The 27,650-nt window shown below is 50.2% G+C and overlaps 1 protein-coding gene across 1 annotated transcript; it reads left to right on the top strand.

Moving 5' to 3' along the window:
• Positions 1-140: 140 nt before the first annotated feature.
• Positions 141-27,130, top strand: TTLL4 (tubulin tyrosine ligase like 4). The gene is made up of 19 exons (XM_041404013.1): positions 141-185; positions 6,980-8,243; positions 8,926-9,035; positions 9,463-9,526; positions 11,514-11,638; positions 12,030-12,140; positions 13,058-13,134; positions 13,760-13,954; positions 14,038-14,120; positions 15,215-15,343; positions 15,960-16,082; positions 18,110-18,208; positions 18,773-18,907; positions 19,637-19,774; positions 21,611-21,713; positions 22,266-22,476; positions 24,725-24,795; positions 25,384-25,466; positions 26,263-27,130. Exons 2-19 carry the CDS (start codon positions 7,036-7,038, stop codon positions 26,402-26,404), a joined length of 3,207 nt encoding a protein of 1,068 aa, XP_041259947.1. The 5' UTR covers positions 141-185; positions 6,980-7,035; the 3' UTR covers positions 26,405-27,130.
• The last annotated feature ends 520 nt before the right edge of the window (positions 27,131-27,650 follow it).

Below are 27,650 nucleotides of genomic sequence, written 5' to 3'. Positions count from 1 at the left end.
AAATGCCCGTTCCTTCCGTAACCGCGCGTTTCCCGACGGCGCCCGGAGCCGTGCCCGCGCCGCCGCCGGGCTCCGCCGCGCCGCCAGGGGACACTACAGCCCCCGGCGCGGTGGCTGCCGGGAGCTGTAGTCACGTGGGCCCGCCGGCTCCCCATGGTAACGGCGGCGGCGGGCCCGGGCGGGCGGTGAGTATGGCGGCGTTGCCGTCCTGTGGAGCGGGGCTTGGCTCCCCGTGTGTCTCCCTGGGTTGCCCCACTGGGGCGTAGGGCCGTTGTCCCCCCGCGCTGCCTCCCCGGCCCCTCCGCCCCATAGCCGTGCCCGGGCCCCGAGCCGGCACCTCGCTCCCGCCCGGGCCTCCTCCGGGGCTCGCCATGGTCTTGCCCCGTGACCCCCTGGGGCTGGGGGGGCGTTCGGGAGCGCTCTGTGGCGAGACATGCTGGGGTTGGCGGCCTGGGCGCCGCTCCGGCGCCAGGATAGAACATCCTAGTCCCGGCTTCGGCGTCAAAGTCTTTCACTTGGAGAAATAAGACACACAGCGTGTTCCCCGGGCGAGCCGCAGGGAGAAGGGCTGGCCCTTCCCCAGCCAGCCACGGCCTCAGGGAGCCTCTCCAAGGGTACTTGGAATATTAAGATGGAGCTGGGATCGACCAGGCCCAGGTGGGGTGATGGGACATCTTGGCTGTCCATCCTTTCAATGGGGTCTGGGCTTGGCTGCTCCTCTGCTGTAAAAAGGAGCCGTTGAATCTGAAAGATGAAAGGCAGAGCTGAGTTGAGACAAGCCTGGAGTATTTCGTGAATGCCTCCAGGGTTTGATCAGGGAGTGAGGAGTGAAGGTGTGGGGAAGCCCTGTGGCACTGTGCCAGCCTCCTGGGCAGCTGGGCTGTGGATGTCTTGTGGGAGGCAGAGTTCAGCCCCACCACTATGCATCAAAACCCTGCCTACATGACCCCCTGACCTTGTCTTTCTTATTGTGGTGTTCTCCTCACAGAATGGGCAGATGACATCTAGTGACTCCCGGATAGTTTGGGGGAATTTACAGTCGATTGTTGGGCTTGTTACAGTTTTATAGAATAATATTTCCACAATTCTTACTGTTTGTACCCAGCAGATAGTAGTGTTTGTCTGTCCTTTTGTTGCTCTCTTGCTACAGTTGTTTTGTGTTAGGTAAAGTTCCTCGATGACAATTGCCCCCTCCCACACCTCAGTTGAGGGGTCCTTCTCAGCACAGCAGGTGTCACATTTCAAGGAGGAGCTGAGGGGACAAATGTCACCATCCCCACATAAAAGCGCCTGTGTGGAGATCTCAGATCACTGACACAGGTTGGGGGCTTTGGCTGCTGTACCAGCCTGGCTGGGTGCCGCTCCTTGACATTTCCCAAGTTCCTGCCATGCATCGAGTCTTTGGCAGTATTTGGCAGCTTCTCACCTTGAGTCTCTGTTTCTTCTCCATTCCTGGGCCCTGAGAGATTGCTGTATGGAGTGAGGGTTTTGCAGTGGCTTCAGAAGAATTTTTCCCAGCCCTGTCAGGGCATGGAAGAGTCCTCAGCACATACTGAAGGACAAATCTGGGAACCTTCTCTTCCAATTGCTGCTATGTTTCAATAAATAGTATCAAGAACAGAAGGTGGACTAAGAAATTATGTGTTTTGAACTAATTGGGTAGTTCTTGTCTCCTTGCTGTGTGTTGATGCTTTATACTTGCTTTGCTCCAAATCCTCCACTTTTATTTTTCTACTAAAGGCTAGTCTGCCTAAGATCAGATGGAGCTGTGCTGACTGCCCTCAGATCCTACACTGGTGGCCAAACTCTTCCCAGGTCTGGCCATGTAGTTCTCTTTTCTCCCATCATGAAGCTCAATTGAAAATGCTGTTCCTTCAGTTTGGATCTTCAGGAATGGGCTGTAGACCTCCTTGGTGAAAGGCTGTTAAACACCTCCTGGGTTAGCTTGTTGCTTTTAACCCAGACTCGTTTCTGTGCTCTTGTTTGTGCTGCAGTACAGCTGCTTCTGTTGCCCATGTGATGAAAAAGTACAAATTGGGTGGGAGCAAGGGCAGGCACTTGCCAGCTTCACTGCTGGGGAAGCAGAGCTGCATGATCTGCCGTCACTGTGCACTGCCTTTGCTTCAGGGCCTGTCGAGTCTGCCAGGGAGAAAAGTTGATATCCTTTGATAGCAATAGCAACTCCATGCTCTGCCCTTTGCTGTGGCCCCTGCACCGAGCCAGCCCTTTTATTGAAGTGTCCCTGGTGCACTCAAGCTATAGCCCTGGATTTTCTGCCTGCTGTGCCAGAGTTCCTCACCTTGTCTGGCAACTGTGCTTCCATGCCCTTGGAGTGGTGGGAGAGTCCCTTGTGAAGTCAAGCACGTGAGCCTTCAGTCCCCAGCCCTCTCTGTGTGTGCATGGAGGGAGGCATTTGCAGCAGTGCAGGGTGAGGTGGTGGCTGGATTGCAGCTCTCCCATGGCTTGCTCCAGCATCCTGCTCTCCCTGAGGCCTGCCTCTTCCTTGGGAACAGGAGCACATCATGGCTTGCTCCAGCATCCTGCTCTCCACCTTGGGAACAGGAGCACACCCCTGAACTACTCTATTTCTCTTGCAGGGAGGTGCTCTGCTTAGGTAAAGGGTCATTTCAGGCAGCCATACGCTCCTCATACTTCCTGTATTCAGTGTGGAGTGGAGTTCAGCACCACAGCTGATGAATGGAAACAACCAACCCTGGCACAAATATAACCCTGGGATGCAGCTGGAATTTGCTGATCCATCCACACAGAGGTTGATTTCTCCCTGTTTTTTTTTTTTTTTTTGACTTGAGTGGCCAAGCAAAAACTTGACATCTTGATTTGCACACAAATTGGTTGTCATCCTCTGGATTTGCACACAAAATATGGTTCTGCAAGGATGATAATGAAGCTGAGAGGGAACAGTGATGCTCAATAGTGTGGCAAAGCAGCACACCAGGCTGATGTACCCAAGAGCATTTCTGCTGTGACCAAGCTGCTGCTGAGCTGTGTTGTCCTCTTGGACAAACTGTGGCCAGCAACACCCTCTGCTCTTCAGCTTGAACTTGCTGGTGGCCTCAGGTGCTTTGGCTTGGTGTGACTGCCCTTGAGGCCACTAATTTCTTGGAGCTGGTGTAGGGGAGGGAGGGCTGTTTCCATGCTATTGAAACACAAGTTTGTACCTAGCTAAGAGCTGTTGGAGCACTTTCAGGCACTCGGTTTCAGATCAATGTTGTTGATCTTGTTCAAAGTTTTAAATTTTTTGAAGGGATACAAACCCTTATTTTTAACAGTATATTTGTTTTAAAACCTGTTTGTTTTGCATTGTTGTTAATTTGCTTGTTCAAGCTTTAATCAAAAGTCCCAGAGCTGAAAGTGAGGAACTTGGTGTAAATTCAGGTCTTGTTTACAAAAAGATGTTATCCTTTTTAATAATAAAAAACAGAACAGAATATGCACCCTGCAAGGGCATAGAAAACAATAGCAATTGCAGTTGTCTAATCTCTCTTCCTTGTGATTTTAGGCTGTCTGAGGCTGACAACACATTATCAGGTCAGCTTGCAGTGCATACATTTACAAGCTCTTGTTATTTTAAGTGTGTCACCAAGCTGCACTTAAAATAACCTCCACAGCCAAACTCTTCTAACAGTGGGATGATGTGCACACCCGGGCTCTCGAGGTCTTGTCCTTTCCTGTTTGGAAGAGGACTGTGAGAGCTGACACACTGCCATTAGAGGAACACATGCTGCAGCGGGGCTCAGGCTGGAAGAAAGGGTTTTGACTGCTCTGTACTGGGGTGTGCAGAGGCTGGGGCACATGCTGGCTCTGTGCTCTAGTGATGTCACATTTGTACAGGCTGTGGCAGCGCTGCAGCTGACATCCCAACACTTGCGAGCAAGCTGTGTGGCAATAAAAAATGCTGGCAGAATAACTGTAAGCAAGTGCAGCTGTACAGTCACTCCAACAGTGACAGCTTTGGCCTCTTTATTGTGTGTCAATAAGTCCAAGCCAAAATCCATTAATTACTTGGTGGGGTTTGAATTCCAGCCTGGCCAGTTCACCCAGGGCTTTTCCTAGCTCATGTTTCTACAATAAAATTTCAGGAGTGTTATTTTATTGCCATTGTGAGATACAGAACAGACTCCAGCTCTTTTCTCATAGAGTTGGGTTGGCAGAACTAGGAATTGCATCAAGCTGTTACCTTCATCCATCCCAAAACTCCAGCTGAATTAAACATAAAGGGAAGACTTCCCTGCTGGTAACCAGCAGGGATTTACCCTGGGGCAGGTGACAACGTTCCTACCCAAAGCTACAGAGATGTGGCAGCTGCTGTACTGTTGTGACCACAGCCTGGCATATGAAGGTGCCTCCCTCCATCTCCATCATGTCTCCTGGATGCTCAGCAGCTGCTTTGTCAAGCTGTCCTTGCAGTAAGGATGAGAGACGGTTTTCAGGTGGACGTTAGAGTTGGCTGTGCTGGCATGCAGGAGGTGTGAATGGGGGGAAGGACAGGCAGCATGGACTGGTGCTATCAGTCTGGATGCATCCTGACTTGCCTCCTGTGAGGGCATCTTCCTTTCATCCTTCCTACCTCTCCTTCCCCTTTCTCTGAGCTCCTGTGTCTCCACAGGGAACAGTGATGGTGACTAGCTGTTGATCAACCTTGGCCTTACCTGAAAGCTGTGCTAAAGGCCCTGCAGCTTTCTTACGCAGCCCCTGCTTCCTGCACACCCCTCCCCTCTGCTGGCCCAGACACTTCTGCAACTCCGTGACAAAACTGCTCTAGAGAGGGGCAAGCTCAGCACATCTTTGTCTGCTGCTGTGGGGCCGGGTTCCAGGCAGTGTTAGCTAAGGCTGTGCCATGGCCAGACCTCCACTGTGGCAGCCACAGCTGTCAGCAGCACCCCCGGGTCTGTGTCACTCACATCTGTGCTACCGTTGTCACTTTACTCCAGATCAGGGTCACGCAGGACTTCTGCTGGCATTTTCACACCTGTGAATAAGCTGACTGTAAGATTCACGGCCCTTGTTACAGCTTCATTAGGCCACATCACTTTTATTTTTACAGCAGGATGATCCACTGATAGCTGTAAAGCCGGGTGGAGATGAAGTACAGATGGCTTTCACTTCAGGCTGGTTTTTCAAGGTCATTCACAGGCGGGTGAGAGTGCAGGCCATGGCCAAACTGGCAGTGCAGGTGGTGACGCCGCAGTGACAGACCCTCTAAGCAGGAACACTTTCATTCTCCCTGGATTTTAATTTGCTCTTTAACACCTATGTTCACTGGTGTGCTAGGGTCGCTGTGATCCGAGTGTGCTTGTGAGCTGCAGTGGGCAGCGTGTGCAAGCCAAGCTCCGCTCCCTTGTTTACTGGTGGAAATTTGAGCTGGGCAGGTGACGGGCATCTGAGCCACAGCTCTGTGGCTCTGTGCTAATCGCTGTGAATGTCACAACAGAGCCAGGTTTGCTGCTGGGGGCAGATTGGGTAGCAATGGAATAGTGTTGTACATCTCAGTTGTGGGATTCTCTTCCCTGGGGTTTGGAGCCCCTCTGGGCTGCAGCTCCCACTGGGATGCAGGTGCCCTGTCCTCATCAGGAGTTCTCAGCTTGACTGTGTAAGCACTGACAAGCAGTGCAGCCGTTTGGGTGTGGTATGGACTCGGCACTTTCCATATTTCCTTGCAGAGCTTGGCAGGGTAGCAGCTCTCCTTGAGGATGTATAGCTCCTATCGGGTCCTGCATGGAATGTTCCATCTTCTACATCCTCTGGCTTAGATGCTGCTGACCTGGTATGTTCTGGAAAATGGAGCTGATTCACAGCTTGAGAAGGTCTGGCAGGTGTAGGTCTGTCTGACCCAGCCCTGTGGTGGTGTGAGCTGCTGTGATGGTGCTACAGAGCAACCTCAGGGTCTCCAAGCTACACTTTAACTGCTGCATCTGAGGCTTGTCTTTCAAGTGAGAAAGGAGTGTGTATGTGCATGGCAAGAAAAGGAAGAGTGTTATGGTTGATGCACTGCTTATCCTTCGTTTTATACCTTTTTTTTTTTTTTTTTTTTGAGAGCTGGAAGGTGGTAGAACCAGCCAGCCTGCTTGGAATACAAATTCCTATCACAGCTGTATCCAGGGGCCCTCCAGGCATGTGTTAAAGCAATAACTGGCTAGTGGTTTATTTTCTCTTTTCCCTTCTCCTCAGGCAAGAGGATGTTGCAGGTATGGTGCAATAGTTCATTCTAGGAAGATTCAGGACACTTATATCTGCAACTCTGTGGTCTGTCAGTTTGGTCCTTGCAGGAGACTTTTCTGAAGGACTGCAGTGGGGAGAGATGTATGTGCATGGTACTGCCAGTCTCTGCTGGAAACAGAGGTGTTAATGTTAGAACAGCCCTGCATTTCGTTCTTGCTGCCTTCTCAGTCCTGAGATCTATAGGAAGCCTTTAGCCCTCACTAAGCTTTTTTACAAGAGTGAGAAACATGTTCCTTTTAAAAGCAAGGGCTGAGGTTCTCATCTGGTCATGTAATGTACTGAGCTGAAGCTTTAAGGAGCAGGGAGAAAATATAAGCAGATATTTTAGCATTTGTGGTGGAGTCAGGAGGCTGATGTTCGAGACACAGAGCTGTAGGAGTGGGTTCCAGCTGCCATGCGTGTCCCAGGCAGGCAGCCTCTTGTTGCAGACAGGGTGACTGTGCTGGAGCTGCTACCCCATGGCCCTGGTTGGTAGCCAGGCACCCCTGTGTGTTTGCAGGGCACAAGCTTTCCTGCAGGTGGCTCTCTTTACATTGTTCTTTGCATCCTCTGATTTCATGTGAGATGCCAGCCGTTCTTTGACATGGTCTCCAGAGACTATTGGTGAGCTCAGTAAAGGGGAGATGTGGTTTTCATCCTGCAGGAGAAGCAGCTCACCCTGCTTTCCTCATGTGACGTAAGGCTGAGTGCTCTGCCCTGACAGGACAACAGTGTCTTTCATGCTGTCGTTTTGTTTCAGGCCAGCAAAGATGCTGCTGTAGATGACTGACTGTGCCTCGAGTGCTATGGCTCTACATGGCGTCTGCAGGACCAGACCATGCTAATTTGGGCCCCAAAAGGCAGAAGAGCATTGGGCTGGAGTCAGGCAGCCTTCCGGCAGAAAGACCTCAGCCGTGCTGGCCCTGGCGCCTCGCTCAGCAGCAGGCGAAACCCGTCTGGAATTTAGAGAAGAGATATGCGAGTGCTTTCCAGGATCGAATCCTGCTGCCCTCAGGGATCCCTCTGCAGCAATCCTGCTTCTTGTGCTCACCATCACTATGCCATGCACAGCCCACTGAAGACAGTCTCCAAAGCCCTCCAGATGCTGGCTCTGCCACGGGAAGGGTGATGTCTTCTCTGCTGATGGAGCCCTGCCTGTTGGCAGAGAAGCGTTCTGGAACTGGGGTTGAAGGCTCTGTCCTCAGCTCAGGTCAGCAGGCTGCCAGCTCCTGTAGACCAGTGCTCAATAACAACTCCTTCCTACAGCCAAGCAGTGCTAAAGTGCCTTTTCTGCAGTCACTGAAGATGAAAAAGGTAGAAAACTCCCGGAGTTTTCTTGCTGCTTCATGGTCCCACTCTGGGGATAGTAGAGACAGCTTCCCCAGCAGCCTGATCAACAGGGCAATGACGGACAGCAACGTTGTGTCAGAGCAAAACAAAATCCCCTCCCATACCCCTGTGCCAAGCAGTGCGATCCTCAGGAAGGATCAGTGCTCGTTGGAGGATGCTAAGGGGAGACCTCACAGCTCAAAAGAGAGGGAACCGGAGAAGAGCCTCTTGAAGGCTGTGCAGCAGCTACCTAGTCAGGCTGCCACACACAGAGGCTTTGGGTGCCAAGTGGAAAGTTCTGGCCTTATGAATGTGGGCAGCCTGTCCAACCAGAACAGCAGGAGGAGGCAGGGTGCCAGAGTGCAGATCACCCAGAAAGAAACCATTGCTCCCCTGAACTTGGAGCTGGGGAGCCATCGCCTTAACAGTAGCTCGAGCCTTAGGGGCGCCTGTGATGCCGTTGCCCGCACTGAGCGGATCAGTGTCCGTCCCTTGGCCTCGCGTGCCAGCGCTCCCGACTGCAGCACCGGCTGCCGTCCCGTGGGTTTGCTGAACCCTCTCTGTGCCGGGGACCAGCCGGCAAGAACAGAGCCTCTGCACTTTGCTGCCATCTCTGAAGTGGCAGCACAGGTGTCCACCATCCAGCTGGAGGAAGAAGAGAAACGGGCCCAGGCTGTGGTCTCAGGAAAGCTTAAGTAAGTAGAGGCATGAGGAGGAGAGAGGCTGCAGCAGGATGTGCCAGGCTGGCCGTTGTGTCTGCGTGTGTTGGGAGAGGATGCACTGTGGGCAGTATGAGGTGGCCATAAGGATAACCATGGGCTGTGTCCATGAGCAAAACCCAACTGCAGCATCCTAGTGTGTGGGGCACTTTCCTGCAATCCCCAGCTTGATGCAGGCACTTGGGATGGCTCCAAGCTGTTCCACCTTCTCCTTCAACCACAGCATGGAATTACTGTGTGGCATTTCTAGTTTGTTCTCCTCAGTTGGGGGGCCCTGCTTGCAGTGGAAAGCTCTGCACGTATGTTGAATGAAGCCTGCTGTTGAACCAGGCCTTCCTAGTCAGGGACATGGCTCATTAAAGAACACAGAGCTAATACAGGGTAGAGAGGGTGTGAGGACATGGAGCTCCTGCTCTCCTGCTGGGAGAGGGTGTCTTTTTTCCTCTTCTTTCTAGCTGCTCTGGAACATGATCCTTCTCAATGTGGTCTGGGACCTCTCCATCTTGGTAGCTTGGCATGATTGCTTGTACATCAGCACTGGAGAGGGCAGTGCCCTGATTCCCCTGCCCACATTATCTCATGCTGCCTCATGGGCTTCTGGGTTATTGGCCCCAGAAACCACGTGTCATTCCTTTTGATGTGATGTCCTTTGTCCCAGTGCTACTGCTGAGAAGTCACTGCTGGAGCTGAGCCATCCCCAGGATGAAGCAGAGGAAGAACTTCCTGATGGCCTGGATGAGAGCTGCAGTCAAGAGGAGTATGAGGACAGTGAGTGCTGGTGCCCCAGGGAGGGCTGTGTTCCATGCCTCAATGTGGGGAGTGCAGGAGCTATCTGGGAACTGGGGTTCAGCACAGCTGCCCTCCTGTCTTACATTCATGCTGTCATTTCAGGATGTACTGAACCCAAAAGTGATGTAACAGCAAGGAGGAACTGCATGGGTTCCTTCCAGGAGCAAGCTAGGGCTCACCACTGTCCTTCTCCAGAACTTACCCATCTCCTCTCTGTGCAGGGCTGTCAGCTCTGCTCCCTTCCCTGTTTTTGTGACCCCAGTTGGTGGGCAAGAGCCAGGATCCAAGGATTTGGGGTAGCTGGAAGGTTTTCGCCCCTGCAGCATTTGTTTCCTCTCTTCTCTCCCTAATTCTGTGTGCATTCACTCCTCACGGAGACAAAACCTGAGTTTGTTTCCTCCTGCAGGTGACTCGGATGCTTCCTCTGATGCTGATGTGTTGTCCAGCAGCAACGTGGGTCCTGCATCCAGGTTAGTAGCTGTAAACAGTGCACTGAACTTGGTGTATTTTTCCCAGACTTGTCCCAGGACCCTAGGGAATGGCCTGAAGTTGTGTCAGGGGAGGTTTAGGTTGGATATTAGAAAAAGGTTCTTCACCCAGAGTGTGGCTGGGCCCTGGAACAGGCTCCCTGGGAAGTGGCCACAGCACCAGCCGGACAGAGTTCAGGAAGCGTTTGGACAGTTCTCTTGGGCACATGGTGTGACTCTTGGAAATGGTGCTGTGCAGGGCAGGGAGTTGAACTCAATGATCCATGTGGGTGCCTTCAAAATCAGCATATTCTGTGATTCTGTCATCTTTGCCCTCCATGGGGACAGAGGAGATGGTAGTATGTGGGGTAAAGGAGTGAAGATAGGAACAGATGTCCCAGCCAAAGGAAGTTTCCTTGCTACCCTGCAGACTAGAACTACCTTTTGCTACAGGCAGCAGCCTGTATAGTGCTAAGGGTGCATCCACTGCAGCAAAACGGGGTCTTAATTTCACTGGCACTGACAGTTGCTGAGTTAGGTTTACTGGATTAAATTGTGCTCTTGCAGTGTCATTGCCCGGCAGATGAAGCAGAGTGAAGGTGTCCTGGGCCAGAGACTGCAAAAGCTCCTTGGAGTTTTATGTCTCAACATAGCATCCTAGAAACAAGTCCTGGAGCCTGGGTTTTTCTTTAATTTTTGGGAGAATCTTTGTCTGGGGAGCACTGGTCAGCCTGTGGTCATCTGAGCCCTGCCTTCATGACTCCTGGCTGACCTTTGTTGGACCTGTTTTTGCCCATCCAGCAGTGGGAGCTGGTCTTGCACCAGGGCTGCCTCAGGCTTTGCTGTCTGCCTGACAACTTGCTGCTTCCCATCATGTCATCATTAATCTGGGAGACAAGCTAGGCTTTCTGTGAGCAAGTGTTGAGCCTTAGGGTGCTGCAGGGCTCTGGGTGTGCACATGTGGTTGTGAAAGTCCTGCAGAGGTGATGTAAACTGGCCCAGCAGCTGTTTCTGGCACCATGTGTCTGGTTGGCCTCTGGGGAAGATGGGGGAAGCAGTGGTTGGGCTAACTGTCTCTTGCAGCAAGGAGGGAGGGGTGTTGACCACTTCTTTGTGCAGGCTGTGTGCCAGCCTGGCCTTGAAACCTTTGCAGCTGTCTCCTGCCTTCAGTTTGCGTGGGCAAAACCAGTTTTGTGCCAGAGACTGTTAACCAATATAATCCTTTGCCAATTAATAAACTTGTAATTATTGATTTCAGTACTGAAAAGAAAAAAAACCAAACAAACAAACCAAGGACTTTGATAAAACACCTCTTCTTCCCTCAGCCTGGTCTCAAATTCTTTTTTGTGACAAGCTACACTCAGTCCCTTCAGAGAGGCAAGGAGTGGCCTGAGAGATTGGCAATAGTGTGTTGTAGTTCCTTTCCTTCGCTGCTCTTTGTTCCTTGTTAGATTGTTCTGGTGTGGCTTCTTCCACTGGCTGCAGTGGCATATATTTGAATATATGAATATATACATTCATTGCAAACCCTACTTTTCACTTCATCACAACCTTAATAGAAACATTACAAATTCTATCCCTCCTTCCAGGTATTGGGGCTTACTGTGTTAAGGTGTACATTTAGTGGGTAAAACTCCATCTCTCTTCCCTGCAACACAGCAAAACCACGGGGGTTGCAACAGTTAAATAATATGTATTACAATCTCCACCCCTTGTTCCCTTGGACTAGGTTATAGGATTTGTCATGTAAAAGACTCCACTCCTTGCCCAAGAAAATCAAAAGCCCCACAGTGGGTACTTGTCATGTGCATTCATTGCAGACTCATCCCTCGTTGCTGCAGACTGAGTTACTGACCTTAGTGCCTACTGCTTGCACCACATTGCAATGATGGTGCAAATTCCTGATACCCAGATTAAGGCTCCTTCCGGATTCCCTCTTCCTTTGTTACTTTTCACTTTTAGCAGCTGCCTACTGCTTCATCTTTCTTAGGAATTGCATTGAGTGCCTGGCTCAGCCTGCTGAGGCTCAAGACAAAGTGCTCAAACCAGCTCTTGTCTGCAGTTTATTCCCTAATGTGCCTCCAACTCTCTACTTCAGTACTCGGGATGAGACAGGTAAGCCAGGGTCTGTTGTTGCACAAGGTGAGAATGGCCAGCCCATTATTAGGGAGCAAGTGGTGCCAGCACACAGCCTGGAGCTGGCTGGCAGTGGCTGTCCTTTACCCTTCCCACGAAGAAACCCAGCACTGCTGTGAGATCCAAATGTCTGCAGTAGACTGTTCCTTCCATTGTCTGGAGCATGACTCAGGCTGCCACTCAATGTTCCAGTGTCCTGGATCTCCCCCAGCTGTGGAGTCTTCTGCTCCATGACAGTTCTGCAATGAGGGCTATGCAGCCTTGACTACAGGCCTGGTGCCTGTGCAGCAAACCATAAGAATTTTGCAGCTGTATTAAATCCAAGTATTGTGTTTGTTTTCCTTCAGTCTTTAACTTTTTGCCTTCCTAGTGGAAAAGCTGCCTTGGGAGCAGAGGAAGCTGCTGCGATGGAAAATGTGCAGAGTCACGCCTAACATAGTGAAGCAAACCATTGGCAGGTCTCACTTCAGAGTTAGCAAAAGTAAGTTGGGAGGCAGCATTGTGTCCTTCCTTGCCTCCAGTGCCTGGACACAAGAAGGCAGAATGCCTGCAAAGAACGGAGCAGAAGCAATACAGGTTGGCACTGCAGGGTGGTGTTTTCATGTTTTTGCCTGTCTGACCCGCAGTATCCAAGATCTGTGGGTCCCAGCAGGGCCTGATCTGCCTCTTGGCTTGTTCCTGGCATAGACTACAAGGGCTTGCTCCTGGGCTGTCAGGAACTGAGGCAGATGTGAGGCAGGTTTGCTCTGGCTTGCCACTCTGAGTAGGCTGGCCCTCATGTAGTGCCAGACGCAGAACAGCTGCTCCTTTTACCCATGTACTGAAGAGAAAGGCATCTTCTCTGACCATAGTCAGAGTTCTCAGGGTTGGGAATCTTGTCACTGAAGAGATGTGTAGGAGAAGCACTGAGCATTTGCAGCTATGATCCATACTCTGGAATGCAATCTCCTGGAAGTATTTATTGGACTCCTGCATGTGTCAGGAGACCTCTGCACATTCTATTTTGGGTCTGTAATGAGACATGGAGGGCAGAGGAAGTCCTAAGTAGTTATGGCACACCTACCTGTCCCTCAGTAGCACAGCATTCATTAGCCAGCTGCTTCATTTGCCAGCTGTAATGCAGAGAAGTCAGAATGCTGGGGAATTAAAGGCATTCCTTTGACCCTGTACCTCTTCAGGTCCTTGCAACCTGTCATATTTGCAATGATATGACCCACTTAGTTAACTGGATGCTACTCAGCTCTTGCTTTGGCAGCTTTGCAGTAGCAAGTATGAGTGCTTTGTGCTATAACTGTGCAGCATCCCTTCTGCTAGCCCAAGGAGATGGGGTGCTGTGGGTTGAGAGGGTGTTATGTGTGGCAGTGTACTTGGTCATGGACTTTTCTGTTTTTCCTGCAGAAAGCAGTGACTGGCTGGGTTGCTGGGGCCACCACATGAAATCTCCTGGCTTCAAAGCCATCAGGGAGCACCAAAAGGTAGGGGCTGTTTTTCGCTGACCTCCTTCACGTGCATGGAGAGTTGTTGCAAGCAGTTTGGGTGCCCCTCTCCTCAGGGCCAGGTGTTTGCTGTGCAAGCTGTCCCTGCAGTGTTCCTTCCAGAACTGGGAGAGGAGTCCAAGAGACAGGCATGGCTGGGTGGGCATCTCTGCTGCGAGGGTGGCTCTTGTGTGGACTGGGGCTGTAGCCAAATTGTGTTTATTTGTGAGCTTCTCTAAATTCAGCAATGCAGTCCTCCCTCTGGCAGAACTGAAGGGTAGGGACAATGCCCTCAGTGCCAGTGCAGCAAATTGCATGTACCTTCCTCTGATCAGAAAGAGTCAGGTGTGGCTCATGGCTTGAGAACCTGCGAAGGACCAAAGCTTTGGTATCTGTCACAAGTCCCTGCCTGTTCTGAAGAACTGTGATGCCTCTAAATGAGTCACTTTGTCCCTGCAAAGCTTCAGGAATAGGTGGAATCAGTTTGGGTGCAATCTTGGGAGGGGAGCAAAGACTGTTACCCTGCACTGTATTCAGAAAGGATGTATCCTCTGCCAAGGGAGCAGGAAGTGGGGCAAGGAGTTGGGGAGCAGAGAGATCTCATAACATCTGTGTTCCTTTCCAGCTAAACCACTTCCCTGGTTCATTTCAAATTGGAAGGAAGGACCGTCTGTGGCGCAATCTGTTAAAGATGCAGGCTCGCTGTGGGAAAAAGGAGTTTAATTTCTTCCCTCAATCCTTCATCCTGCCCCAGGACATCAAATTACTCAGGAAAGCATGGGAGGAAGGAGCTAGCCGACAGAAATGGATTGTGAAACCAGTAGGTGTAAAGCAGAACTCAATCCTCTGTCCTTTTGTACGTGCAGGGAGAAGATCTGATCCTTTCTTGTTTGTGTTTTGCAGCCAGCATCAGCAAGAGGCATTGGTATCCAGGTCATCCACAAATGGAGCCAGCTCCCCAAAAGGAGACCACTGTTAGTACAGAGGTGAGTGAATATAAAACCAAGGCTGACACACAGCCTGGGACCTCTTAGTGTCTTGTGTCTCTGGCCAATCCTGGGCCCCTACCAGTATGTGGCAAAGCAGAAGTACCTGATTTTCATCTGGAGATTTCTCTGGAGACTGCATGGTTGTCCTGCTGCTGGAAGTTTGGCTCCATCAGCTGCAGCTTGGCTTACTGGAGTGCTGCTGTCTCTGTGTAGATATTTGAGGTATCAGACACAACTTGGTTTCATGAGCTTTCTGGAGCTTCTGTCTGGCAGGTGGACAGCTTCAGCTCTGCTGTGATCCGGCTCCCACTGCTCTGTACTCTGGGGCTTGGCATGTTTGGAGACAAACAAACCTTATCCAGTTCACACAAGCACAGTGGGAAGAGAAGTCCCAGGGAAGAGGTGGCAGTTGTCAAAGATTTGTTCTTATCTGAGTTAGAATGGTTCAGTAAGAGCCTCAGTGCACGTAGATGTTAGCCAAAGGATTTTCTTGAAATAACAGTGTTCTCAATTTCCTTCCCCTTCTGCAGAAAAGTGGAATAGTTCATCTTGATTTGAGGCTGCTTTCTGGGAAGATTCTTGTGAGAGCAGGAAAACTGCAGTGTTTGGCAGACAGGGAACTGTTGTGTTTGCTTGTTAGTTCTCCCTGTCCACTTTCCATGCAGAGAGATAAACTTCCTTATGGAAAATCATGAACTTCAGGGATGAATAATCAAATGATTTGGATTAAAATACCCAACTGTTTCTGCTTACTGTACAAAACCATCTGTGGTGTACTGCATGTCTTAGATGTTCCTGAAAATTGTGATCAGCCTTGTGGGAGTGGAAAAGCTACTGTGCCTTAAAACTGAGGAAAATCTCTTCAAAATGGAACTGAGCAGAAGGAAATACTGCTTATGTGCTGCAGGAGCTCCTTGTGAATGGGAGAGCTGCTCTTTCTCTCATTTTGTCTGCGATGTGATTAACTTGGAAATGCTGTGCAAAAAGGCTTCTGTATTGATCCCTTGTTTTGCCAGGGCTTCTGAATCGGGGGTTAGAGATGTTCCTGCATATGAAAATCCTAACCCTTATGTGCTTACTTCCCTCTGCAGATACCTGCACAAACCCTACCTCATTGGCGGGAAGAAGTTTGACCTGAGGATCTATGTTTACGTCACTTGCTATGATCCCCTCAGGGTCTACCTCTTCAAGGATGGATTGGTTCGCTTTGCCAGCTGCAAGTAGGTTGTGCAGGAGAGAGGTGCTGAGGGCTGCCTTGGTACCCAGGCACCTGTGGCTGTGGTACCTGCCTTGGCTGGGGCAGGAGGGAGTCAACCCCTATAAGGGTGATGCTTAAAGATGTATCTTGCTTGCTTAAGAGGCACTGTGGAAACACACGAGGTCGCTGCAGGTGACTGTTGAAAGGGAGTGTGAGAGGATGCTGCCTACATCCAACCTTACCAATGAAAGATCAGTTCAGTGTAAAGCAGTTCTTGAAATACATCATCTGTGCTTCATTCTGCATAAAAGCTGGCGCACCAGAAACTGAGACATTTCTTCCAGTATTCATTGTATTGCCTCAGGCTGCTGCAGTTCCATCAGTGCTTCTGCTCACTGATACTCTGGCTTTTATTTCTGACGGTGTGAGGGTGGGATTGCATGCCACTGTCCCAAGGTAGCGTGTTCTGTCTCATGTTTTGTTCCATTAGCTCTGGGCCTGTGGGGAGAGCTGCAGGCAGCAGGGCTGGTGGATGGCTAAGAGTGGTCTGGGATGAGAACAGAGTCTGTGCCTGCCTCGTGGACCTGGGGACAGCCACTTCAGTCTTGGACAGCTTGTGTTCCTCTTGCCTTCTCCAGGTACTCCTCCTCAATGGAGAGCCTCAGCAACAAGTTCATGCACTTGACCAACTACAGTGTGAACAAGAAGAACACAGAGTACAAATCCAACTCAGATGAGACTGCTTGTCAGGGACACAAATGGTAGGTGCTGCTTTTAGCGTACAAGGCAACTCTTTCTATTTCCCATTAAGTCAGACTTTTTTCAGTATTCTTACCCAAAACTTGAACTTGCTTTCTGTGTCATCTCTTCCCACTTGGGAAACTGAAAGAACAGAGTGATTTTAGCATGAGTTAGCATCAATGGAATCTGGATGGTCTCCCTGGCTTGTGACTCATCCTGTCCACTACTGCTTGAGCTGTAAGTGCTGTCCATCCTGACTGTGTTTGTGCCATTCCCTGCTTCCAGTGCTACACTCATCTCTGTTCATTCATCCCCTTCCCCTATTGTGGGGGTGATGGGATGTGGTTAAAGCAGAATCTGATTGGCTTTTGTTAGATATTGAATGGGTGATGCTTACATTGGCTAGATGGGAGCTTCTGCCCATCTCACCCTTGACTTTGCAGTGGAGGCGAGAAGGAGACAGCTCTGGTTCAGAACTGTTAATTTATGTGCTATTATGTGTTAATCTATGTGTTATTTCAGTGGGGATAGTAGCAGTGGTGCCATTTCTAGGCTTTTGGGAGGAGGGCTGCAATTTTGCAGGAGTTCCCATTCCTTGCTGTCCCATGGGTGAATGGATGCAAGCCCCAGAAACTTGTCTCTGATTCCATGGTGGTGTTTGAACCCTTTTAAAAATAGTGCAGGATAGAGTTCTCAATTCTCAGCCTGAAGAGCTACTGCACTTCAAAGGGAGTTGCAGAAGATGTTTGGCTGTGGCCAGATCACTTAGACCTGCACCTGCTCCACAGCGGTCTCTTCCTCCACTGGGACTTTTAGCAGGGACTGCTGCCTCTCAGCAGTTGCAATTGCATGGAGGTGGGATTGTGTGGGTTTTCCATACTTGCATGCAAGTCAACGCTGGCTGCTCCTATGTTAAAGATAAGTGTGGCTGTAATCCACTCCATCTTGTATGCAGGAAGCGTGACCTTTGGATTCCTGGCCATTAGCCACATGGTCTCATTTGAGAAATATCTCAGCATCCTTGGCTCAGTGTCAGAGTAGCTCACAGCACTCAGTGTGATATGGGAAACTCCTGTAAAAGCATAGGTGCTCCCCTATACCGTCTTGTTACCACATTTTTCAGAAATTCTTTTCCTCCCTGAAGCCTCAGTGAAGTGGCTTTAGCTAAAACATTTTTGGGGTCTTGTTGGATTCCTGCTGAGCTTCTTTGCAGTGCTGCGGGGGAAGGCCTGCAGGAAGGGGAGGTTTGCTGAGGACATGGAGGGGGAGGGAAAAGAAGATCTGGGCCTGACTTACCTTGTTCATGTGCTAATTTGGGACTGTACTGAGAGAAGTCTATGACAGATTCATGTTCCTAGCAGCTTGGGCCTTCAAAACCAGGGGCCAGGCTGGGGAGAGCAGTAACTAGGAACTGAGAGATTTGAGGATGTCAGGAGGATTACCATGCCAGGGAAGAGCACTGTCAGGGTTCCCCTCTGTTGCTTTCACCACCAGCAGCAAAGGGCTACATGTTGGAATCCGAAATGCAAGGAATTCTGAGAACTTTGGGCCTGTAAGCCAAAGCTTGAAATTAAACACAGGATTTGATCTGAGACCTTGGGAAAAGCTTCCAAACTTGAGTGCTAGAAGTGAGAATGTAGATTTATAACTTAAAACAGAGACATGTTAAACTAAGTGGAAGAAAATGTAGAGTTTTAGAGTTTAGTGAAGTTTGTTGTCATAACATGATTGGCTAAGAAAGCTTACACTGTAACATGAGTCCATAAGATGAAATATTTAAAAATTAGATCAAAAACATAAATATCCTTGTTAGCAATGTTTCATTAGTCAATGAATCCTTAAAAGGTCTGGTAACTAGGGGTCTTATGATCTTCTGAACCATGCAGTAAAGATGTGAACCAAATTCACCTTTCCTACCTATGTAGAAATAAAAAAAAATAAATCACATCATCTAAAACAACTCAAAAATCCCATCTCTAACTTATGCAAAATTCCTTCAAAAATCCCCATAGCTACAGAGCTACCTCCTTTGCTTTCTCTCTCACAGGGCACTCAAAGCTCTGTGGAGTTACCTGGCCCAGAAGGGAGTTAATAGTGAGGCCATCTGGGAGAAGATTAAGGACATCGTTATCAAAACCATCATTGCGTGAGTCTTGGCATCCCTTGCTCTGTGTGTCTGTGAGGTGCACCTTGGCACCTCGGTCCTTTTGACTGTCCAGTCCCCTCTCAGCCTGGTCCTTTTGCTCTTAACCAAAATGGTATTACTGCTGTTGGCTTTGGTATTTCTCTGCAGATCTCTCCTTTCATCCTGTTACTTATGCTCCTGCAGTAGCTGCAGTGGCTAAATAGATCCTACATTTCCCTGACCGGCCTGAAGGCCAGGAAGGTGCAGTGTACCCAAAATTGCCCAGCTTGCCACCAGTTCCCCTGCTTTGCCTGGGAGCCTGAGAGTATGGTCCCTGGTGCAGATCAAATCTTGTATTCAGAGGTGGATGCTGCCTGACACAGCAGGGATGCTCAAGATGCAGTGCTGGATCCATATGTGGTGAGGCAGCAGCAACACACAGGCCTGTGTTGGTCCCTCAGCCCCCCTGCTCCCGCAGCACGTGGCTGCATTACACTTCCAGAACTGTCAACACGTGCTGTGAACAGCCAGAGCTCTGCTGTCTGTCTGACTGTTGAAAACAAGCATTTTTTTCTTGGCTTGCAGTTCTGAGCCCTACGTGAACAGCCTGGTGAAGATGTATGTGCGCCGGCCGTATTGTTGTCATGAGCTGTTTGGGTTTGATATCATGCTGGATGAAAACCTCAAGCCCTGGATCTTAGAAGTCAACATTTCCCCAAGGTAAACCATATTCTGAGCCACAGCAGAGTGGATAATGGCCTTTCTTTTACTACAAAGTAAGTTTGGCTTGCCGTGTCCCCTGTAGCCTGTGCTGAAAGATCATGGGCTTTGAAGCCTCCCTCTCCAGATTGCAGGAATCAAAGCCCTCCCTGTCTGTGAAAGCAACATTCATCTGCAGTTCAGAAAGCTTTTCTGGGCATGCTCCAGCTAGAGCCAGGAAAGAGTATGTTAAAAAAGGAAGGCAAGGAGGGATGTGTCTTGTACAGAACGGGTGATGGCAGAGATTTCTCTGCGTGGGCAGAAGCAGTCAGCAGTTCCACTGCCTCGTGCACCATTCTTCACTTCCTGACCGCATCCGGCCTTGTGGTGCCGGCTGTGCAGGCAGGGCCGGGAGCTGCAGTGTAAGTGAGCATGGCCCCTCCTGTCTGAGAGTGGGTGGGCATGAGCTGTTCACAGAGCCGTGTACACGGGGCTGTGGGGATGGGTTTGACTATTTCTAGCAAACTTGGGAAGAGATAGAAAAAATTAACTGTTTCTGATAGGAAGGCCCCCCTTCAAAGCGCTATTGTCAGGATTTTTCTCTCAGTGTCTTATGGCTGGTTTCACGAGGCAAGGGACAGGCTGGTGTTTGTGTCCCAATCAGTGATAACCCAGGGATTGATCCTGGGGCCATGGGGCTCAACACCTCCATTCTAGCACTCAGGGTGCTGTGATGCTTCCTCTCTGCAGCCTCCACTCCAACTCCCCTCTGGATGTGAGCATCAAGGGCCAGATGATTCGGGACCTCCTCAACCTCGCTGGTTTTGTTCTGCCCAGCATGGACAGTGTGGCTTCAAGGACACAGACAAGAAGTGGCTCTACCTACAGGTTATCCCCTTTCTCTGTCAGAGAAGCAGGCTTTTTTCTTGAGGGATTTCATCTGGGTGGGCTGCTTGGAGCCCAGCAAATGCTGGCTTCTAGCTGTTGAGAGCCTGTGCTTGCTGGTGCTTCAGATATGGGTTCAAAGAACTTGCCTCCTTGCCTGAGTATCTGGTTCCTGTGGTCTCTCCAAAGCAGAAGGATTTATGGCCTCTCTGCAGGTCCATAGTTGGAAGTGAGGCCAATGTAATTTGTGCTTGCTCTGCAGTAGTCAAGTCGTGCTCTCTTGTCCTTCCCCCTGCCAGAACTAATATGATGCTAAGTTTCACTGCCCCTCTGTTTGCTTGGAGGACTGGCTGGCTCTTTTGGGGCTGGATCCACTTACCCTCTGACTTACCAGAACTGACATGCTGCTGCCTGGAGCAAGAGGAGCACCTGTTATTTTGCAAACGCTGGAGTGATCAGTTCTTTAGACAGGACTGCAGGTGTCACATGCTGTCAACCTATGGGTGGAGGTGTGCACAGTCTTACTTCACAACTAACATGGCTGTTTTTTGCAGAATGATAATTCCTGGATGTGTGTCCAGCCAGACCCCTAATACTTCTGTGTTTCACCAGAGCTAGGGCTTATCCTGGTTTCAGACCTGATGACTGGAAGGAAACCAGTCTGTTCCCTGCAGCAGAATGGCTGCTGGCCATATGTCACTGAAGGATCAGCTTGCTGGGTTAAGCACCAGCATGCAGTGATATGTGGGCATGCCAGAAGTTGGGACTCTTGCCCTCTGAGTGCCCTGTGCCTTCAGTGGAGAAGCTTGGAACATGGGTCTGTTCCAGATGGGAAGCTCTCACCAGCTCGTCTGCGGTGCTTTGATCACATGCTGGTTTGCCACTTCCAGTGGAAGTGCAGAAGGACAGGTGTCCTCAGAAAGACCTGCAGAGGATTAAGTGGATCCTTAACATGGTTCAAATGATGCATTACCAGATTTCTTGCATCCAGAGGCAAACTTGTTTAACTGTATTTCCTGCCCTGGGAAGCATATGAAGGGTTTTTTTTTGCATATGGGCAGAATTTCAGTAGGTCTTCATGTTGCCCAAACACCATGCAGCACAGACTCAAGGTCCTGCTCTCTCTGTTTGGATCTGCACACAACTATTAAGTTTTGCAGCAGCAGCAGAAAAAAAAAAAAAAAAAAAAAGCTATGTTGATAGATGGGTTAAAAGGTTTTCAGCAAGTATCTCCCAGATTCTGGCATTCCCAAATGTTTCGGTTGGCACTTAGAATAGATGGTTGCTGGTCAGGTAATTCAAAAGGCCAGGACTTCCCTTGACATGTGGCTGAATTTGAGTCCTGAGAGTACTTTGATATTGCCAGAGGAAGTTTTTGATCTAAGAATTCTCTTCTTCCTTGTGCAGTACCAGTACCGGGTACTTGTACCCCCATGCCTGTGCTTGCAGTTAGGAAGCTGTGTTCCAAGTGGGATGTAAACATGAGATCCCACCAGGCTTCATGTGCTGTGAATCACATCATGGTGTGTCTTTGACCCTCTTGCATCCTACGTGAGCGTGAGGTGATGGCTCACCTTTTGGGTGAAGGAACACTGAAATGCCTTAGTGAGGGGCTGGCAGAGTCCTTCCAGTTTCCCTGCCCACATGCTTCCCAGGTTCTGTACTGGTGCACAAGGCCATGGATCCACCACTGATCTTGGACCTAGTGAAATCGTTGGAGAAAGTGTTCTCTCCTCCATGTCATTACTCTCAGAAGTTGCTGCTCAGAAGAGCAGCTCTGCCATGACAGGACTTTTTCTTCTCTGCTTAAATGCTTTGTTGTCTCTCTTGTGTCCTCAGTCTGGGCAGTGCTTTGAAGGAGAAGTCCAAGCCAATATCTGAGCATTTGAGAGCAGAGAAGATGAAGAAGGCCTATTACTTGATGCAGAAGATACCTGACCAGGTACAAAACAACCTCCTCTGTTACTTGCATCATTATGCCAAGTCCATGTCCCAGCCAGTCCCACATGTCTATCCCTCTTCAGATTGTGCTCTTCTCTGAAGTCAGCCAAATGATAGGGTGCACTTGGCCTCCAGTGAGTTACAAGACAGCTGGTCAGAAATAAACTGGGTTTGCTTAAGCCACAGTCTCACTGACTCATCTGTACATTAAAATAGATGTGTACTGAGGGGTACATTACCCACCAGTCCCCAAACAGAGTCTGAGCACTGCCTGCTCCTCCTTACGTGTCTGTACAGCTCTTACAGCCTTTGCCAGCTGACCCCTGTGCTGAGTTAGTAGAGCCACTGGCCTTGTGTGCCTCCTGCCAGTGCATTTAAGAGAGGCTGGGCTGCAGAATTGGTGTGCTCTTCAGTTCCGTGCACCGTTGGTGTCACCATAGAGCCTAGATTCCTTCCACAGTTTCCATGTGGCCTTTTCCCAAAGATCTCAGACACATGGAGACCTCTGCTTGAGAGATGCTTCTCCCTGACCTTGGGTTGCTCTTGTCTGCAGGATTTTTATTCTTCTGTCTTGGACATCCTGACTCCAGATGACGTTCGGATCCTGGTGGAGACAGAGGATGAGTATTCCCGGCGCGGGCAGTTCGAGCGGGTGTTCCCCAGCCACATCTCCATGCGGTACCTGCGCTTCTTCGAGCGGCCTCGTTACTTTAACATCCTGGTGACCCAGTGGGAGCTCAAATACTACTTGAATAGACACAAAGGTAACTGCCCTCCAAAGCTGGCACAGCCACCTAACTCAGGCAGGCTGCCTGCCAGCAGTTGTAGGAGACTTCTGAGCTAAACATGCTGAGGGGGAGCTGCCTGCCTGCATACTAACCCCCAGGAAATGTGTTACCTTCCCAGACTGCTTCAAATATCACAAAAAGTTTATTCTGACTTGATGAGAGGTGGTGACTGTTCTGGTACACACAGCACCAGCACTTCGAGGTGCCCTGGGCATGAAGCAGACTGGGATTTTGTCTTCAGCCTTTAGCTTTGGCCTCTTACTGTGTTTCTCTGCTCTCTTTTGATGGAGAAACAGCTGGATTTGCTGGGCTTTGCTCCTGACAAGTGATCTGTGAAGGAAAAATTGGCCTATTCCTTGGTCTCCTGCAGCTTTCTAATTGATGAAAAACAGTCAACGTACAAATGGAAATTTTTCCTGAACACTAGAAGTCTAGCTAATATTTCCCTCCTTTCAGGACACAATTCTATATTTTAATAAAAAACATTGTCCTTTAATGAGGCATAGCTGTGCTGGACCAATTCCTTCTCACCCAGGGTTGTCTCCATCAGGGCAGCAGTATAAACTGTTTGGGGGAGAGTCAGTGAGGTCTAGCATGAGGGGTTAGAGAAAATAAAAAGAGACTGTGGCTCAGGGCTTTCCATCCAATATCTGATCTAGATGGAGAGGCTTCTGGAGGAGCTGGCCCTCCACTGCAGTGACTGTATGTGTGCTCCTCACCTGGCTATCAAGGAGAGAAAGAAGAAAAATGCTTTTGTCGCTTTTCATTTGTGTTAAAGCAAGCATCAAAGGGGTCAGTAACAGTCTTTCACAGAGAGACGGTAATATCATAGCCTTCTCTGACTGTGTTGTCAGCATGTGTCATCCTTTGCCTTGCTAATATCTTTGCTGGATGATCTTCCATCAAGTGGAAGAAAGATTCTGTCATCATCCTCACTGAAGTGCTGCCCTGAACTTTGCCGCTCAGGCAAGGGTCCTGGTTCAGTGCTGCAGCTTCCCCAAAGAAGCCAGGCGAGCAGATTTCCTCTATCCCATCACTGCTCTCTACCTCTGAGCAGAACTCACTCTCCCCCATTCCCTTCCTGTTCCCCCGTGTTCCATGCAGCACTCCTCTTTTCCTAGCCAGCAAGATGCAAAGCCCAGGCTGGTGCACAGACCCAGGAGAAGGCATCTGAGCCGCCCTGCTCCCCTTGGCCCCCAGCATGTGGGGTTTTTTTAACAATGTTCTGGGACTCGCTGAAAGGTCACCAAGGAACAAGCTTTGGACAGCAAGGATTTCTCCTGGTATCTTATAGAAAAGATAACAGTAGAGAACAGTATTGCCAGCTGAACAGCATCAATGGACTAGCCATTGCTCTGCTGGTTCTTAATTCTCAAGTCACCCTAGCCTTCTGCTATGACCCTAAGGCCCTTAGATAAGAAAACAGGATGGAAGTAGTCCTGGATTTCTCAATATTTTTGGGTTGGCCAAAGAGCAGGGTGCTTGGCTGTAGTGGGGACAGTGAGCAGGAAGCCCTGGAGGAAATGGAGTCTGTTCAGTGCAGTTGAACACATGGCTCTGCTTCAAAATGACCTTGCTGTGCTCTGGAGCACCATGTGTTTTGTGTGGTGGGAGGACTGGTCCCTTCCAGTCATACCAGTGATGATCTCAGCTTGTTCCAGTCTTACCCTTTGTCAGGGATGAAGTCTCAGCCCATCTTGAGCTCTGGATGGCTCCCTGTAGGGTGGAGATGCACTGGGATGCTGCAGCTGATGTGTGCTGTGCAAGGAGGAGGTTGCCTGAGCTGCCCTCCTCTGGGAAAGGGGTCGATGACAGCAAAGCTGCTCTACATTTGCACGGTGGGAACTTTCACCCGTGCAGCCCAAATCAGGTACTGCTGTTGGCAGGCACTGGGCTCAGGGGGACAGCCAGTCTGGTCTAATTCGGCAAATCCTGTGTTGCCCCAGTTTTCCTGTTTCGCTGAGCCTGCTGCAAGGAATGTCTTGGCTCCCTGGGAGGAAGGCAAGCACTGCAGCAGCCCACGCACTGATGTTTGCTCGTACAAAGGGTGAACGCCCTTGGTTTACCCCGTGTTTGCTGGCGCTCAGGCACGTGTTCAAGTAGTTATTGCATAGCATGTTCTATGTGGTCAGTGCAGCATATTTGCATGCCCTGAGCTGGGAAAGCTTAACTCTCTGTAAACCTGGCTGTTTGTTCTCATTTATTGTCTTCTGTCACTTCCCAGGTCTGGAGCTGCTGAAGAACTGGTGTGTCAAAGGGTACCACACTGGGACATGGACGGATTTGGCCCAAATGGTGTGTATAACTGTGGGTAGGGTAGGCAGAGTGGTTGTTTATCTGCACAGAGTTGGGTAGAGATCCTGCTTGTTCTGCTTCCTCTGGCTCCTGTCTTACCTGTTTGCCTTCTTCTCTCTTTGCCAAGGCTACAGGAGTCTGGAAAAAACCATGCTGCCCTATTTCCCACAAACATGAAGTCATGAACAGCATATCAGATCTGCAAGTATTTTGCATCTGAATATCCTTGGATGCACTGGGCACAGCCCTACATATTTGGCACTTGTCCTGACCACTGTTCCTCTCTGTGAGGGAGTTGTCTCTGTCTCTGACTCCTGTGCCTTACAGCAGAATGCTACTCTGAAAGAAATCCACTCTTTTGACCTCGAGATGCTCTACTCCCACTTTCAGCAGAGGGATTCATTAGGCAGAGAGCAAAGATTGCTCTGTTTGCTATTCTGGGAACAGTCTGGTGGCAGTGACAATGCGCAGCAGCGAGGCAGCTCTAGATGAAGCTCTCTAGGGCAGCCTATGGCAAAGCACAGCAGGCTTGAGGGATTTTTGCCATGATTTAAATAGCCATTCTGTTGTCTTCCTCTCCTTCCATAGTGGTCATTGCCAAAGTCGTTCTTCCTCCAGAAGAGCAGCATTCAATCAAATGGCTTCAGCAAACTGGAACTGGGCAGACTGGGGTGAGTTTGCACTGGCTGTGATGTTCATGGTGTTCATAGTGTGGCTTTTGGACTGGTGTTCTGGTAGAAAACTGCAGCCCAAAAAGCAGCTTTATTAAGGGGAGAGGAGCAGATTGGTTTGCAGGCTCTGAAGCCTCTGCTCTCTGAGGAGCCAACAGATGGAGCTGGCATGATGTCTGTGCAACTGGGCATGTCTCCTTGGCACTGTACTCCCAGCTTAGATGGGAGTGAAGCTCAGAACAGCCAGATTAGGTGATGGTTGGAGCTGTCATGGTCAGAACATGCTGACAAGATATTCCCTGCACTGGAACTTGTATCACATCAGTGGACACTGATGTGGTTAACAGTGAACAGTGGCTCTTAGCTGCAGCAGTGTTTGGGGAAACAGTGAGCTCTCTGTTGCACTCTCCCAGCTTCCCTGACCAAAGCTGGGCTGCTGACAGCTTCCTGCAGAGGTGGAGGACTGGAGATTTTCTGGGTGAGACAAAGTGAAGGGGAGGCACACCCCTGGTCTCTGCTTCTGAGAGAAAGGTCATCACTGTTCCTGTGCTGAGGTCAGGGTGGAGTTGGGTTTACACACAGACAGGGAGACTGAGTTGTGACCCTGCAGTCCCACTGATACTGGGATTCCTGTTGGGGTCAGTGGCACTGCCTGGAATGGGAGATGCAGTAGGTGAGCCTGGCAGCCCTATCTCTGAGTCCTTGTGTCATGATATAGCAGATGGTTATTGCACCATGGTCCTTTTGGTTCTTTCTCACTGTTCCTAAGAAGCTCAGGGTCTCCTTTCTGTTGCAGCACATGCCTCCCTTCAGCTGGTGAGGATCTCACAAGATGCCTGGAGCCCAGCCCTCCTCAGAGCTTACCTCTCAACAAGTGCACTGATGGAGCCAACCAGAGACCTGCTGGCTGCCTGTCTGACACTGCCCTGGTGATGTGACCAAGCAGCCACCGTCCCTCCCTGGGGACACATCAACCTACCTCAAAGGAAGAGACAGGAGCTGGCTCTGTAGAGCAAGGACTGTGGGAGCCCTTCACACTGCACACTTGTTTTGGTGCTGGTTGTAGAGAGAGATGTTTTCCTGGGCAAAGAGGAGACCTGTGTGACTTCATTTTCTAAAACAAGTGGCAAAGCTTGAGGAAGTGGGGGTTATCTGGCCTTTGTTCTAGACTGTTCTAAAAGCCTGACATGGTGGTTTCTTTGCTGTGTGGGAGCTGGCTGAGCCTGCCCTTCTTGTCCCCAGTCAGCATAGGCTGAGCCCTTGCTCGCCTCTGTCTGTGTCCTGAGTTGCTGGCAGCTGAGCCTGCTCTTTCCCTGCTCCAGCCTGGCCCCTGGAGATAAGTCTCCAGTCCTCACGCCTGAGAGGGAGTAAAACTTCCCAGTTTTATCCTTTGTGAATGTCTGTGCCAACATCCTGCCCTCCCCCAGCAACAGGCCCTGCAGGAGACCTCAGCCTTGCACATTGCAGCTCCAGAGAGACCACGGGTACCAGTGTGGCTCCAGTTTGTTGTGGGGGCAGTGGGGCTGCTGGGGAGGGAGCATCTTTCTCAAGGCCATTGGCTCTCTGGTGTGCCCTGCAGCATGTGTGCATAGACTGCAGGCTAGTGCTCTTCTCTTGGGTCTGCTCTCTATTTTCCCTTTGTTTCTCAAGGATTTCTATTAAATTTTAACACTCAACTGCTCTCCTGGTTCTCATCTGCCTTCCTTTCCCTGACCTCTTTGTGTCTGGTGGGAAGCTCACTCCTTCCCATGCTTCACTGGGCTCTGATACTGGGTTTGTGGTACCACTCCACTTCCCTGTCCTTCCCAGAGCCTGGGGTTATTCTCGCTGCCCTACAGCAGGTAAACATACCCCCCTGCATGGAAAAGCAGCTCCTAGCATAACTGCTTTGGTCTGGAGTCTTCCTTATGTCTTAGGGACTATCCTGTGCATCATTAGTCAAGGGGAACAGTGCAGTCCAACCTTACGAGAGGGGTAGGAAGGGTTGGGTGCCCAGAGCTGGCCCTTGCTGGTTCAGGGTTCTGTCCCCCCAGTATGGTAGGTGAATGCTGGGTGTATGGGCAGGTTCTTGGGGCCCAGAGGAGGTGCTGGTGTATGGGCCCTGGGTCTGTTAGAGAGCCCTTCCCTCCCCTCCCGCAGCCCACCATTTCCCAGTGCCGGGCCCTGTTTCTCTGGTCTCCTTGG

Source organism: Onychostruthus taczanowskii, unplaced genomic scaffold (assembly GCF_017590055.1).
Source record: "Onychostruthus taczanowskii isolate IOZ18803 unplaced genomic scaffold, ASM1759005v1 scaffold10, whole genome shotgun sequence".
In the NCBI taxonomy this organism is placed as follows: Eukaryota; Metazoa; Chordata; class Aves; order Passeriformes; family Passeridae; genus Onychostruthus; species Onychostruthus taczanowskii.
This window is presented reverse-complemented; position numbering and strand designations above follow the sequence as displayed.